General features: G+C 41.8%; 1 protein-coding gene and 1 non-coding gene across 5 annotated transcripts in view; both read left to right on the top strand.

The window, feature by feature from the left end:
- ANKDD1B (ankyrin repeat and death domain containing 1B) overlaps window positions 1-15,869 on the top strand; it is a 28,101-nt gene that overhangs the window by 10,941 nt on the left and 1,291 nt on the right. For 2 of the 4 annotated variants that reach the window (XM_038171336.2, XM_072031521.1), the window contains 9 exons: window positions 990-1,088; window positions 2,474-2,572; window positions 3,514-3,612; window positions 4,674-4,772; window positions 8,325-8,423; window positions 10,020-10,115; window positions 13,564-13,762; window positions 14,552-14,683; window positions 15,023-15,451. In XM_038171336.2, coding sequence (XP_038027264.1) covers window positions 990-1,088; window positions 2,474-2,572; window positions 3,514-3,612; window positions 4,674-4,772; window positions 8,325-8,423; window positions 10,020-10,115; window positions 13,564-13,762; window positions 14,552-14,683; window positions 15,023-15,081 — 981 coding nt within the window. In that variant the 3' untranslated portion in view covers window positions 15,082-15,451. Of the gene's footprint in view, window positions 1-989; window positions 1,089-2,473; window positions 2,573-3,513; window positions 3,613-4,673; window positions 4,773-5,802; window positions 8,031-8,324; window positions 8,424-10,019; window positions 10,116-13,563; window positions 13,763-14,551; window positions 14,684-15,022; window positions 15,452-15,869 lie in introns of those variants that run through there. The other 2 variants (XM_038171338.2, XR_005261870.2) reach the window with 2 other exon arrangements.
- On the top strand, window positions 5,829-5,902 carry TRNAN-GUU (transfer RNA asparagine (anticodon GUU)). Its single transcript has one exon. It is a non-coding gene; the product is annotated as a tRNA-Asn (tRNA).

Here is a 15,869-nt window from a genome sequence, read left to right as displayed (position 1 = left end):
ATGCTGTCATTTTGGTCTTCTGGTAATCTATTAAATGCCGCCTTTCAACCCAGATCTCTGCTGTGCTAAGCAGTCTACTAAAAAAGGTAAAAAGACAGCCTTGTCCCAGGCAGCTAGCAGGCTGAATGTGTAGAGCAGCAGTCATGGGAGCTAAACTCTGTGATCCTACAGAGTGAGAAGGTAACAAGACAGGACTGAAACTCCACTGCTGGGTCATTAAAAGCAGCTGTACCCATCCCTTAACAAACATACTTTTTTTTTTTTTTGTAAAAGAATTTTGGATTTTTTTCCCCACTAACAATGTGATTGGGAAGCTGTTCTGGAATCTCCTTTCTTGGAAGGTCGGGATCCTTCTCGCAATTTCTATCTTCAGTTTGTTTCTAGCCAGTTTTACACTTGTTCTTATGCTAGCACTGTCTTTTAGCTCAGAAGCTTTTGCAGTTCCTGATAATCATTTAGATTGTCCTTCATGTCTATTTGCTTACTGGTATGCCATATTTTTCTTACTTAGCTAATGAAGAATCATGCTGATGATGAAGAGGATTAAAGATTGCTGCCTTGGCATCAAAGCCATAACAGCATCATATATACTTACTTAGGTTTTGTCTGTTAATCCTTAAGTCAATACTTCTGGGGACTTGGTATAGTCCCCACAGGAAAAGCTTTTTTTCTGATTCATTCTTTAAAAGTTAAGATATTATTATTATTATTATTATTGTTTGTTTGTTTGTTTGTTTGTTTATTTATTTTTAGTAATGCACTGCAGTTTTCAGAGCATTAACAACCATCCAGACCAGCAAGGTCACAGCTATATGCATGAGAAAATGCTCTTTTCAAATAAACCTGGCTCTTGAAACATGCTGTAGGTTTGCCACCACTGCCCTGTGTATAAAAGAGAGACAGAAGGACAAGTGGCTTTGTTTGTTGTCCTTAACGTTTTGGGTTTATTCTGTGTTCTAAAATGTCTTCTTTGACACCCTAATTTCAAGGAGGGAAACACCGCCTTGCATCTAGCAGCCAAAAACGGACACAGTGAAGTCGTAGAAATTCTGCTCAAACAGTGGGAGGAAATAAATGACCTCAATCAGGTGAGGACACAAATTACTGAAGGAAGTAAAGTTAGAGATTTAAAAAAAAAAAAAAAAAAAAAAAAAAAAAAAAAGAAAAAAAAGATCACAAATTACACTTTAAAGGAATATTTTTTTTTTCTACTGAATGGACTTCATTAGTTCTGCTGCTTTCCTAGCGTGTTCATGTCCTGTTTCATTGTCCCTCCTCCAATAAATTCAGCTCCGCTAGCTTCTTCAATGTCTCTTGCTCTGTCCTCTGTTCCCCATGCAATGACCTCCTCTCCATTTTGCATGCCCTATTTATTTGTAGAAGAAAATGGTCCAGCAGAAGAAAGGAGTAAGGTGTATCCACTCCTTGCTAAGGCTCTCCTCTTCCTTTTTCAGCAAACAGCTTATGGGAGAAGGGTTCTCTCTTTTCCAGGTTGTCTGTTTGTGTTTATTTGTTGCTGTTGCTTTTTTTTTTTTTTTTTTTTTTTTTTTTCCCACCGTCCAAAGTTGAGGCACAGGAATTCTTTTGAAATGTGAAGCCCTCCTTTTTTTTTTTTCCAATATTTGACTAATTAAATGTTATTTCTGCACATAAAGCTTATGCTGCTTGTGTCCCTGCTGTGCCATGGCTAGTGGTGTCACCTATCTGTCCCGCTGGAGATGTTACTTTCTGTGGATAACCAGGTCACTCTTATCCCACCATGAGCTATATATTACAATAAATTCATTTTTACTGAAATAGTGGTGGTAGAAATTGAAGCAATGAAAGATCAGGAGATATGAACACTTCTGTGAAAGTTGAAGCTCTGGAGCAATTTTCTGTAAACCTTTGTCTGTTTTAGAAACAGGGTTTAGATCCTTGTGCAGATCATTTACACAGATGTAGCTTATTTTAGAGACCTCTTCTGGAGACATGGAGACTTTGGGCTTGTGAGGAGGTTTGAAATAAATATGCAGCAGAATTAATTTTATTAAAAGTGCTCCTTGTAGGTAGAATGTGAGATGGGAAGCAGTTGGAAAGCCATGGCACTGCTATTGATTCCCAGAATCTTTGTTTCTGTTCCTGTTGATTGTAATATTCTCTGGAAGGAGAACAACCATGACAGGTGAAATAGTTATCTGTATTTTACATTTTGCTTTATGAATATCAACATAATTGTCACCCATCACTTAACTGTGAGTTGCCATTTCAGTGAAATGTTGACTTGGGAGCATTCAGATTATGTTCTCTTGTGATCATCTCCCCTTTTTTATTGAGTTGGATGAGCCTGATAAAGATAACCTCTGTAGTGTCATAACTTTATAATCTTTATAATCTTTATAATTTTTATAATTACATGGCTTAAATTGGAACAGGCTTTGCTTTTTTTTTTTTTTTTTTTTTTTTTTTTTTTCCTCCCTCTTTTTTCATCTAGAATGGAGAAACACCATTTTACTTGTCTGTTGAAGGCGGTCATGAAAAATGTGCTGAGCTGTTACTAGAAGCAGGGAGTGACATCAACGTTTTAACTCACGTATGTACACAAAATCCCTTCAGTACACTGCTGCTGGCACATCCTGGGCTGTGGGAATGGCTTTGTCTTCTCTCTTCTGTGTGTACTCACAGTGTATTTGCTCTGCTTATTTTTATAAAATGGTGTGTGTATATATACATACATACACATGTATTTGTATATAAATTTGGGAATGCAAAGAATGTTAATTGTGGAAGAAATTTAGCATAGATATATTTGACAGAATAATGATGTGGGCCTTTTTTATTTACTGTCAATTGAATAGTAAAACATATGGCTAGGAAATGTAGCCATGTAGGGTAATTGAAAAGCCTCATTTTTGGCAGCTTATACGCCTGAACTGATGACAAATCTCTTCCCCACATCTGGTTCCTGAACTCCAGTCCAGCTCAGATGTGTTAAATGGCCCTGGCATGCCTGTTGCAAGAATTTGCAGCAATGCCTGTGATTCCAGCAGAGTGAGAGCTTGTTTGTTTTAGCAGAATTATTAACAGAACATTTTCTATTGATTTTTTTTTTCTTAATGTGTTATGTGACTGTAATGGCTTGTTAAAAGTCAAACTGAACTAACAGACTGGGAGATACATTGGGATTGTTGTAGTCCATGCCCCCAGTAAAGCTGACAATGCTGAATTATCTCTTTGCCAATAAAGATTGAAAAGGACTGTGCAGTACTGATGTTTTCAGCATATTTGTTGCATTGTGCTAACAACGGAAAGGTCCTCCAGTGTTTACAAAAACATGTAGCTGTAACTGGTGGCCTACTTCATACAATCACATCGTTTTACCAAAGGGAGGCCTTTTTTTGCAGGTGCATACAGGAGGATAATAACACCAATATAAATGAAAGGCTATTCTCTATTGATAGCTGTCTTCAGTACCATTTATTTATTACTTTCCCAACAACAAAAAACATTTCTTGCCCATAATATTTCTTTCAGAACAACAGCAGTGCATTGCAAATTGCAATTCAGAATGGACATCTATCTTTGGTTACTTTTCTTATTGATAACAATGTTGATCTGGCCCCTAAACCTGAGGTGAGTGTGTATCAATACAACTTCCCTGCTGTTTCTTCAGTGTGCCCTGTCTTTATGGACTTCCTTGAGAATTCGAATACTGAATAAGGATCCTTTATTATTTGTATTGTATTTTGCCTGTTGTGTAATGTGACTGAGATGATTTATTTTAAAGATCAGACTGTTTTTGCACTGGTTGTTCTTACTGGCTTTCTGTAGCTGAAGCAACCTGTAAAACTGTAACTGAGGTTTTGGAAAGGTTTCCAGTTGAGCACTGTGTGCGGGCTTTATTTATTTTTCTGTAGCCCCAAAGAAATGGTTGTGGTTTATAAAGATTAATGAGCTGGTGTCTGGCATTGGTATGGAATTATTTTTTAGCTGTATTTAACAGAAACTGATGAGTCACAGGTACAACAAGCAAAGTGATCTTGCCAATCTGCTGGTTGAATAGTGACTGGTGTTGGACCTGTGCCCCAGTTATTTTCATGAATAATCACTCAAATATAAAAACTTAATTTCTTTCTAGCTATAACTTGTTTTTTATAATTACTACAGCAAGCCAGGTTATTATGAAGGATATCTACAGTAGCAGTATGCTACAGGAGTTTATTCCTGGAAAGTAGATTTTGACAGCTGCATACTCAACACAGAATTATTCTTCCTCCAGCCTGTTCAAACAAGGGCAAACTCATTTTTCTGAGAGAACACAAACATTGCACCAAACTCCACACTCTCAGCTGAGTCCGGCAGCGCAGCACAGCATGGATGTATACAATGCCTTGCTGCAATTGTACGTGTCAGCACACTGCTGTGCACGGTGCTCTCAGCAGCTTCAGCTTCCTCTGCGGTGTTTGCTTACCAGCTGCAGTAGCTGCGGCAGGAGCAGCCCACTATGAGGGATGCTTGTAGTGGGACCTCTGGCACTGCTGCATGCCCTGGGGTGCCTTGTCTGCAGCCCTGCGGCCCTGCAGGAGCACACCCTGCATTTTGTCAGTAAGGGTAGGTTTTAGCAGGAAGCTCTTTCTTGCTTGAATGGGCTTCTAATAAATGCACCTAATCGTCTTGTTGCTTTCCCTCCACAGCAGAAGAATTCTCCGCTCCATTTAGCAGTCATCAATAATCATCTGCCGGTAGTAAAAGCACTCTTGGATGCTAATCATGATATAAACTTCTTAAATCATGTAAGAAAAACTGGGAATTAATAATAACTTCATGGCAAAAGAGGAGATTATGTGGATTTTTATCCCCCCCAGCCCCTGGGATAAAAATGGAGCTCGAGGTATCAAAAAAAAAAAAAAAAAAAAAAAAGGAAACAAAACCAAAACCCCCAAAACAAAGAAACAGCAACAGCAAAAACAAAAACAGAAAGGAAGAGGCAGTTTCCCCTTTATATTTTTGTGTGTGTGCATATGTATTAGTCACTGGTACATGCTGTGCTAGTAGTATTTGTGCAAGTACAGATAGCAAAATGTTACATACTAGGAAAATATTTGTATTAATTTATTGTTCAAGTGGTATGACTCATGCATAAAACATGACAGCAATGTCTCAAACCTGATTGTAGAGGTAAGCACAGTGCAGACTGTCAGTGGTCTGGCAGATCTGTTTTTTTCCCCTCACAATAACTGGCAGTGTACATTTCCCAAGGTATACAGGGAGAGAGATTTCTGGCAGGCTTTCGGGCTCTCATAACCTGAAGTTATCCAGCTGAAAACTAGTACTGTGCACACAAGCTTGGTCAGCTCAGGAGCTGTTAATTAATGGCAGTTCTAGAAAGGCCTAGCTATGTCATCTGAGATTTGAGAGGTTCCCTCCAGCCTTTCTCATTAAGAAACCATGAAATCCCATGAAGATTAGTGCACTGAAAGAGCAATCAGAGCTCCCTAATGGAAGGTGGAGCATTTCTCTGCTCTTTGGATGTATGCTGCTCTCTCAGTGTGCTGGGTCTGGCCAGGATGGAGTTAAAGGTCTTCATAGCAGCCCACATAATGCATGTTTTGGATTTGTGGCCAAAACAGCATTGATAACCCAGCAGTGTTTCAGCTGTCGCTGAGCAGTGCTTGCACAGTGTCAGGGCTTTCTCTGTTCCTTGCTCTGCCCTGCAGTGAGGAGGCTGGGATGCCCAGGAGGAGGGAGGGGACACAGCCAGGTGGAGGACCCATGCCAACTGAGGCAATATCTGTGACTCTGCGTGTCCTCCCCTCCCCACAGCATCACCCTCAGGAGGGATGTCGCAGGTCTCTGTGGCGCAATCGGTCAGCGCGTTCGGCTGTTAACCGAAAGGCTGGTGGTTCGAGCCCACCCAGGGACGTGGGTGCCCATTTTCCTGCAGGTGGGGACATGAGTCCATGGTGTTTGGCCTCTTGGCTGATCCACAGCATCATGGCCCCCACCGTGGAGGGAGAGGAGTCCTCCATATTTGCATGTCTGCCCACTCTCATGGATTGTGGGACACTTCTGGACTGCGTCTGGAGGTTATTGTCCATGTCTCTGTAGACCACCACCAACCATGAATCCCCTCAGATTCTGGACGCCTTCCTCTCTGCTAATCCACTGGCTGATGACAATGTATTTACTGTGGCTGCCAATTTACACACTCCCTCACATGTTTCCATGCTTGGTCCCTTGTCAACTTGTTTTCAGTTTTTGTTCTTTGAGTGTTGTTTACTACTCTCTTTGCTTTGCCTGGGGGAGCCATGACAAAGGCACTAGCCTTGAGCTTCTTGTGGTATTTGGGCCCTTCACAGCTGCTGTCCCCACGCTCTGAGAACCATCTCATGGAGAAAATTAACAATTACATCTTTTCTCCTTTTCTCTTCTGAGAGATGTTTTGTGGAGAGAGAAAAGAATGGCACCTACCTTTCCTATCCTCCAGGAAAATAAGTCTTTCCACCCCCGTTTTAAGGCCTCTTGGTTCCTTGATTATCCTTGCATAATCAGACTGTTTGCACCAGTGTGTGTGTTGTGATTCTGATTGTCGTTTGTAAGGTTACACAACTCATTGGGAATGCCACCTGGAACATGTCCCAGGGCAGTAGATCAGTGGGTGGCAGGCTGCTTGGAGGAGCTGTGCAGGTGCCCCAAGCCATTCTTGTCGCCCATAGCCTGGGTTTCACACCTGAATGGGCACATAATCCCACTGACCCCATGCATGGTTTGAAAGAGGGGAGCCCTGCCTACCCTGGGGAAACATGGGGATTTCTGACACTGTGCTGAGGCCTGGCACGTTCCTGTTGGGCTGCTGCCGAAAGGCCTTGGGAGAGACAGATTGTCCCACCAGGGCCGCTGAGGCCCATGCGAGGCATAGCCCGCCTCCCACCTGATAGACAGGGATGTTCCCTGCCATACTGGCCAGAAATAGTCTCCAAGGAATCTGTAATTTGTCCCAACTCGTGGTGCATTTAACTGCTGAAGATTAATTTAGGAGTTTCACGTGTATTCCCCAAAGAGCTCCTGTGAGACTTTATGTGGAATCCTTGTGGCTGGCTCTCTTGGTGTGTAAGGTCACGGTGCATGGCTCTACAACACTGAAGTTAAGGTGGGATTTAATACTTATCTAAAGGTGAAATGACATCTCCAACCATCTTTCTCCTAGCTCCTTGTGCAGCCCCAGCCTCCTCACTGGCAGGGCACCATGAGGAGCTGAGAAGGCCTTGGCTTAGCATAAGCACCACTCAGCAACAACTGAAACATCAACGTGTTAGCAGCATTATTTTCATCCTAAACAGCACTGTACCAGCTACTAGGAACAGAGTTAACTCTATCATCCCAGCTGAAAGCATGGCAGTCACAAAACCTTCAATTAAAAAAGGTTGCTCTATCACGTGAAATGTGCTAAGGGACATGTCCACCTACACAAGGTTTCCGTAAATGAGAACACACCACATTTGCTGCTGTGTTTCTCCCATAGACATCTGGAATACTTTCCTGTAAGTGCAAATAGTAGAAGAAAAGAACAAGAGGCAAACACTTCTTAGTGAATAGGAAATGCGTTCTTATTACTAGACTGATAAATTCCCCAGGGGCTGCTAGTTTCTTACTGACATTCTGTAGAAGGGTAAATAAATGGATTTTATTTGGGTAAATGAAGCTGCATAAAGACCACACAACCCTAATTTCAGGCCAAAAGATTAGACTTGAAACTGAATGTTCCTTGACCTGTACTTTATGTTAATGGTTTGGTCTTTTGTAAAGTTTGTTTTGTTTTGTTTCATTTTATTTTACTGTGGTTTAAGGTTCACTGGACACTCCATATCATCATATTGTGGCAGAGCTGGCTAAGAAACCCTGTCACGGACTGTGGCACAATGTGCTGTTGAAAATCAAGGTTGTCCAGTTGTTTCTGCATGAATTTCAGCAGGGAAAGATTACTTGAGAGGCTAGCATGGCAGTTGGCACTTGAATGAATCACTCTATCCAAAGCACCTTGTTTTAAGAAGGTAGAGGAAGAATTCACATTATAATCTGTTAGAGGTGCATAACAGCAGCTTTGTCCTGACCCAGCTGGAGCTCTTGTCTGTTTTTCCTGCAGAGCTCCCAGATGCTGTCTTGTTTGCCTGAAACAAAGCCGGTAGTTAGATCATTGGAAAGTTAAATGCTTTCGTTCTGTTCAGTATTTTCTAGCCAGGGCCATCTCTTGTTGTGGATCTTCTGTAGATTCAGATTGTATGCATTTTTTTTTTCCCCTAGGGGGACTTTGGTTTATTGTATTTATTTGCTGTTATTAATTTCAGAGGCAGGAAACTCCTCTGCATCTGGCAGCTGATCTTGGCAATGTGGAGCTGGTGGAAATGTTGCTGAAGGCAGGCTGTGACCTCAAGACCACGGATAAGGTAGATGACACTCCTTACATATGCAAAGATTATGTAGCTTTATATTTCGCTTTATAACCTTCTTCCCAGAGATACAGGAAACACATGTTTCCAGTCATCCTTCATAAAATGAGTGCAGCCAAAAGTTAGCTGTTACAAAGGAAGTCTGCTTTTAATGCTGCCTTACCTGTGGCTTGCAGAGGTCTATATAGTATTGGCCAAGAGCTCTTTTTGAGCTCAGATGTGATGAAACACACCATGAGCAAAATCCAGCCATTTAATCATTTAAAAAAATGATTTCCATGTTCAAAGCTGTCCTAATAAGAGTAAAGCTTTATGAAACTAATGTTACCTCTGTTTTTGGTAACCTGACATGAACCTTGGGGCCCCACCTTTGCAATGAATTGGTACGCAGACACCAGAGATGTCCCCATCCTTGTGTACAGAACATCAGACAGGAAAAAGGGGAGCCTGTGTGGACTACATGGTGTTCCCCCGGCCTCCATACCCTGACAGCCAGAGTCCTCAGCCCACAGAGCACACACACCTCTGCAAGCTGCAAGTGGGAGTGCTCTCTTGGAAGCTCTTCCTGCCCACCTGCTGCAGGTGTGGTTGTGGTTGGAAGTGACTGAAAGCCAGGAGGTGCTCCTTGTGTGCCCAACTGCTGTGCTACACATGCACACAGGATGACAGTGGCACAGGAGCCTGGAGGCACCCCTGCCTCCAGCCCCACCTCCCAGGGAACACAGGGCAGTTTTGCAGGGTTGGAGTGCTTGCAGTCCCTGGTCTCTGTACTTGCTATGTATGCCTATGCTGGAAGGATTTTTATGAAACACAAATTCATGACTTCCAGTGTGATGCTTTCCTAAAAATGGGTTCCTAAATGATTTCCTAAAAATTAAAACTACCTTGAGCAGAGCCATAAGCTAGAACTCAAAAGGTATCCATCAGGGAATTTTATTATAGCTGGAGGGTTAAAAGAACTTATTTATGTATATATTTTTAATATACTTTATTTTATTACCAAGCCTTTCAGTAAAGGGGTTAGTTTCTTTTAGGCCTAACTTTCTGGAATGCCTAACACTTGATTTGTGGAGCATACCCTGAATACTCATACCTGGGGTATCTCCACTCAGTGCAAGCCCACTGAAAATGGATGATTACAGAGAGAACCCTGAGATGCCGCTGAAATGCCTCCACACCAAAGTGCTGGTCACTGAGATAGGCTCAAATGGACTGAACAGTCATCTGGGCTGGAATTTAAACAATGGCTTTTTATTCCTTTGGTTGTCTGCACTGTCCATGAGACGTTGCCTTCAGCTGTTATGAGAAAGTCATTCCCACGTTCCCTTTTCCTTCTGTGACCTAGAATCTCCTACTGCCCAAGACAAGATGTGGGTTTGCTCTTAAAGTAGATTTCCAATGCAGACGATGCAGCTCATGCAAAGCATAGGAGAGCCTTGATTGCAGCCACGCTGAAGCCATAAAATTTTAGTAGACATGCTTTGTTGAAGAAGAAAAAATAGAGATGGGGTTCTGTAAGCGAAGCTCATGTCTTTCTTCTGTGTGTCCTCAAATATGTGAGATCATGTCCTGATTCACTCTCTCTGCTTGCAGAATGGAAAAACTGCACTAGCCATGGCATCAAGGAGCAATTATGCCCTAATTGTAGATATGATCATTAAAGCAGAAAGGTATTATGCCACAGAACAGGTAAGAGACATCCTTTTTTTGTGCTGAGGAGAACTGTGAGGGAAAAGCTGATTCTGATCTTAGAGTGTCTTTTGCCTGGTTTGCTTTTGGCAGTCTACAAGACAGGCCTTGATAAATCAAGGACTGGGAACAGGAAAGCCTTCACCCTGTTCAGGTTTTATCCCTGTCCAGCAGTAAAGCTGTAGGCAGATTTTTTTTCATTTTTCTGCACCGAGCTCCACAGGCATTGCAAAGGGGTGGAGAGAGATTCTGACCCAAATTCAAACTGTGCCACCGGCATCAGGCCGGTGTCCTTCGGCACAGCAAAATCCGTGGCTGAAAAATGGAGGAGAGCAGGTGTCTGATTTTACTTTGCTGTGAAAAGCTCAGTGCTGCGGTGGGAGCTCCCTCTTCTGTCTGGCCTGCGTTAATTACTAACCTCAAGAAAGAAGGCAAGGAAAGAGCCAGGCAAGGCTCTGAAGTGATGACACGGCTTAGAATAACCTCAGATTGTCTCAATTTGTAAAATTCTTTCCCAAATTGGCATGATTATTTAAACGCAGGCTGCTTGGTGATGGCCCTCCCTAAGGGGCTGAGAGTCAGCCGAAGCCAGTAACTATTTTGGCTTGCACTGACTATCCCCTGTTGGCGGTGAATCTGCCTGTGCTCTATAGCAGGTAAGTGTCCGACGGAGATGAGCTGACTTTAGCTCCTTTACAATCAAAGGAACATTTGGAGGTGGGCTTCTGGTGAGGACCCCTTTGGAGACCTGCCCTGAAAGTCAGACTTATCCCAAATGGGTTTTGAACATTCAGGAGAATTCACGGTGTATTAATTGCTACCATCCAGAATATGCAGAAAGTTAATTTATTCCATTAATTACAGTCATAGCAATGAGCTACAAAACACCTGCTATACCTCTACACTTGATGAAGGGGAGGTATTTCAAAGGAAGATGAAAGTTAATTTTAGGGCATGTTAATGCTCCATAAATAGTTTAGTCTTGCATTGGGTTGCTGTGTTCTTATTTGGACCCACAGGTTTATGTGCATTTACTGAGAACTGATTAAATTTGTTGTGTTTTGAGATAGCTTGGGGATTTTAAATTGTATTATGTCAAATACTGTTTGTAGGCAGTAAGAGATGTCTATTGTCACATCCGCTGTGGAAGAACTGGAAGAAGGAAGATGCTGACACTATTTATTTATGTAAAGCAAGTGGTTCTGTGAGCACCAGAGCCGGCAGGGCCAGCAGAAGGAATTCAGTCTTGGGGTGTAGCTCTGAGTTTCACTGCTCTTTCGCTCTCGTTGCTAAGCTGCCTCACAAGTCTGTAACTTGATTCTTGTTCCTGCTTCCTGCTTGCCAGTGTTTGCTTTACCAGGCCAGGCAGGAGCCTCTCAGGGGTGGTATAAGCGTTCCTGATCCTGCCTGAGCACAGGACTTAGCTGGCCTTTTAACATCCCTTCCAGCCCTATAGCGTCCAAACTGGCAATGCTTAGTTGCAGGGAATTGTGCTGTTAAATCACAGATCTAGATCAATTATTATGATGAAAACCATATCTGTGAACTCCATGTGTTGCGTGTATTTGACTTGTCAGTCCAGAGTTGTCAGTTACAGTATGGTTTAAGTGGCTTAAAGGGGAATTTAGAAGTGAGGTCACTTGTTGCCAGAGAAGATATGAAAAGCCTGATAGCAGCAAGCACATAATGCTCCTAACCTTTTGGCACTGTTTGCTGAACTGCCTGAGAAGTGAAGTTGTTAAAGCAGCTGGTTTGCCTGCAGAAGCTCAACAGACACAGGGAAACAGAAACCTACGTGCTTGGTCCCTTTACCTGAAGCTAAGGGCAGGGCTCAGATGTTACAGCTAGGGAATATGAAGTTGCTCTGCTGCTGTTGCCATGTACCAAACCACACTGTTTTACACCATTATTGTGGCAACTGTCTTTTTATTATATCGAGCAGGCTTATCAGCTGTGACAACACTCTAGTTACAAAAGGAAATGTCATGTTGCTGTGAGGAAGTGCACGTGACTCAAATGTGTGTGAAAGGCTGTCTTGTTCTCCCTTGTTTGTCCTTATTTTTTTTTTCCTTTTTCTTTTTTCCTATTTATGGCTACAACCCAACCCTTCCCAGAATGTTTTTAACCAGATTTGAAAGCTGCTCTTACAATCCCACACTGCCGCTGCCTAGACACACAATTAACAGCAAAGAGAATCTGCGCTGCTGCAAAGGGAGGAGAAAAAAGCAGTTTTATTTTTGTTTGTTTTGTTGCTGTGTGTGTGCTTGTTGTGTTGGTGGTGGTTTTCTGTTCGTTTGTTTTTAAACCTCATGAAAGATAGATGGTACTGGAGAGAGCCTGAAGCTCTCACGTGGTCTGTCATAAACCTCATGCTGCATGTGTCAGGAAGCATGAGATAGTGACTGCATCAAGAAAAATGGATTCAAGCATACATGATAATAATTAGTTACTGAACTGAGTGTTGCTTTTTTTTTTTTTTTCTTTTTCTCGCAAGGCTCTCAAAAGGTTAGTAAAAAACCCTAATAACCCTATTTGCTTTGCCATCCTGAAAAAGATAAGGTTTTTCACTTTGCAGACTGACCTGAAGCAGGCCTAGCATACACTGTATCAAAGTAGTTTGATATTACCTACACTAGGAACCAGGCTTTTCCCTGGGCATCACTCAGCTGGGGTGAAATCGCTGCTGGGCATGGCTCTTGCAGGGATGTCCGGAAAAAATAAAACAACAACAAAAAAAAATCACCAATCTCATCAATTCTGTTGTGGGCAATCAGTGAATACCTAGCAACATCATTTTTAGGCTGGAGGGTAAAATGCTTGCTGTTTAGTTGGAATTTTGGTTTTGGTAGCTATCTAGTTTTGCTTGTGCAGGCAATAAAACTAGATCCAGATTCAATGAGTGCCTGCATGCTGGTGCTCAGACACCTTGCAGGCTGGAGCTCTGTGTGCTATACCCAGGGTCTCGCACAGCTGCCGCCAGGTGACTGCTCGCACCCACTGCAGCTGAGCTGGGCTGACAGGGCAAAGGCAGGAGCAGCCTGAACAGGTGCCGTGCTGGTGGTACACAGCACGAGGAACGAGGAACAGCTGTGGCTGAACTCCAGCCATGTTCAAAACGTGGCCTGTAAAGCAGACAGCTGAAGGGCTCAACTTCTACCTGCTGTTAATTGCTATCACATATCAAGTGCCAGAGGCAGCTTTATTTTGCTCTTAATGATACATATCAATAAACACAGGAGGTCCTTGTTTCTGTCATTTCCAGTCCTAAAACTATAAAGCCATGCTTCCAAAGAGCTCGACTTCTATCCAAATATGGTTCCTTTACCTGCACCGAGCTTATCTCCTGCCAGTAGTCACGTATTGCTGTACACACACAGGGCTCACTGCATGCTGAGTGAAAAATGTTCCCACCTTTACCACAATGTTTGTCACTTGCTTTCTTTTTTAGGCACATGTAGGTCATGATGATGATTGGTTGGACTTTGGTTTGTCCTTCAAACAAGATCACAGTATACAGACCAAGCAAATTCGTTCCTCCCTTTGGAACCTGGCATACAATCAGTTAAAGCCCCAAGAATGGAAAAAACTGGCCCTCTTCTGGAAGTTCACAGATGAACACATTAGAGCTATTGAAGAACAATGGACAGGTAACAATAAATAATTGGATGGATAGGTGTAAGTTAAAGAAACCACGTTAAGGCACAGGGCTGCTCTTTCATCTCTGTGGGTATGACAGATACATGCTGGCCGTGCTGTTTTTATTTGGTGTATGAAATAAAATAAATAAAAAAATAAATAAATAAATAAATAAAAAAAAATAAAATAATAATAATAATAAAAAATAAATAATATAAATAAAATACAGTGGATGGATACAACACTCGCCCCTGGCTCTGGGGAGGCAGCGCTGTAGGAGCACAGCCCAGTCCTGCTCTCCCTTTTGGCCTTTTTCTCTTTGTAAAGCAAAAGCAGGAGCAGAGCAACATGGACGGGTCCTGCAGGACACATGCCACGCCAGTGAGGACCTGGAGTGCTGCATGAGCCAGGAGGGCCTTGTTTGCACTCCAGCTTCCTAACTGTCCTGAAACTGTGACTTTGTTTTCAGATATCTCAGTGGCAGGAAATTAATACTTCTACAGCACACTTGCACTCATTTACTATTACTCCAGGGTGTATTTCCACATATTACACAAAACTGAAAGTTAAAAATAACTTTACCATGTAGTAGTATTGGATTCATCTTTTCAAGCCTTAGGATAAAATTTGTTTTTATTTCTTTTAACCTTTATTTCTCAGTATTCATTTTGCTGCTGGGTGAGAAAGGAAGTGAGAGCAAATGCTTTGGTTTTAAAAACCTCTTGTAACTCTAAAAGTGCAAAAGCACAAAATAACACTGTTTTCAGCATAGGATAGACAAATGCTTTTGTATTGCATAGGGAAAAAAAGTTATAAAGAACATGGACACAGAATGCTGCTCATCTGGTTACACGGTATTTTGCTGGCTCATCAGAATCCTGTCAAACATATATACGAAGATTTGGTGGCAGCAGGATTTCGACATTTAGCTGGTAAGTTGTGTGGTGTAGAGAGAATATTACCCTGTCCTCTGCGAGACTACCACAAGGTGCTGACATCCCTGCCTGTGCTGGGCAAGATGTGACCATGGCAGGGATGAAGGATGCTGTCTTCCTCTCTGGGAACCTGCCCTTCAAATGGGCTGAGTTTGGACAAGGAAGGGAGTTTAAGTGAGACAAGATTTCTGAAGGAAGCAGAAAATACGCACTTTGCTTCCCTCCTTTGTCTTACAGAGTTGAAATGTGGTTGGTCATCCTTCAGTTAGATGAGTGCTGACCTTGCAAAAAAGCAGAGCCTGCCAAGCAAGCATTTTCTCTTCTTTGCTTTTACAGAAAAGATCAGAGCTCAAAGTAGCACTGACGTGGACTCCAGAAAATGTGAAATTTCATGAGTTCATTGACAGAACATTGCATAATGGGATTACATGCCACAAGGAAAGAGACTTTCACATACCAGCAACTTTTCTGGAAACTAAAATACATTTTGAAGCCGTATGATTTTTTACAAGCTAGAAATTGCTTTCCGGCAATATTGGTTAATTCCTTCTCATATGCTTTGCTATATAATAATTTAAAGTGAATGGCTGGCTGATAATTTACAGCTATATTGTTAAGCATGAACCAACTCCCTGCAATTTCTACACCTGCTTTAACATACATAATAATTCCATATTGGAACTCCCCAGTTAAGCTATTTTGTTTTTGACATAAAATGTAAATGAGATGCTTTCTTGCTGAAATAAATTTAATAAGTGAAAATCATGTGTATAAATCAACACTTCCAGAAATAGGTTGGCACCTGGCTCCATTTGGGATTCAGGCTTTTATAAAGTCTTACTAGGATAATAGTTTTCCTGACTGGAGAGAGCTTTTCTCACATTTAACTAGCGCTAGGATTATGACACATTTCTTCTTCAGCATTTATGTAGTAAAAATAAACAAAAATATCACCTCTTAAAACCACCTGCAGCTGGCAGAACTTCCTGTCATGGCATAACCTTGTTTACATACTTGGAATATTTGATATTTTAATAATTAACACAGTGATCATCTACCTATTTCTTATTCATTTCTTAACTTAGTATGTGGTAGTGACTTGCTTAATGTTTAAAGGTTTTCCGATTGCTGAACAGATTTCATATATTCATATTTATGTGTTTTTAAATATATAAATCATAAA

This window comes from Anas platyrhynchos, chromosome Z (genome assembly GCF_047663525.1).
Source record: "Anas platyrhynchos isolate ZD024472 breed Pekin duck chromosome Z, IASCAAS_PekinDuck_T2T, whole genome shotgun sequence".
Classification (NCBI taxonomy): domain Eukaryota; kingdom Metazoa; phylum Chordata; class Aves; order Anseriformes; family Anatidae; genus Anas; species Anas platyrhynchos.
This window is presented reverse-complemented; position numbering and strand designations above follow the sequence as displayed.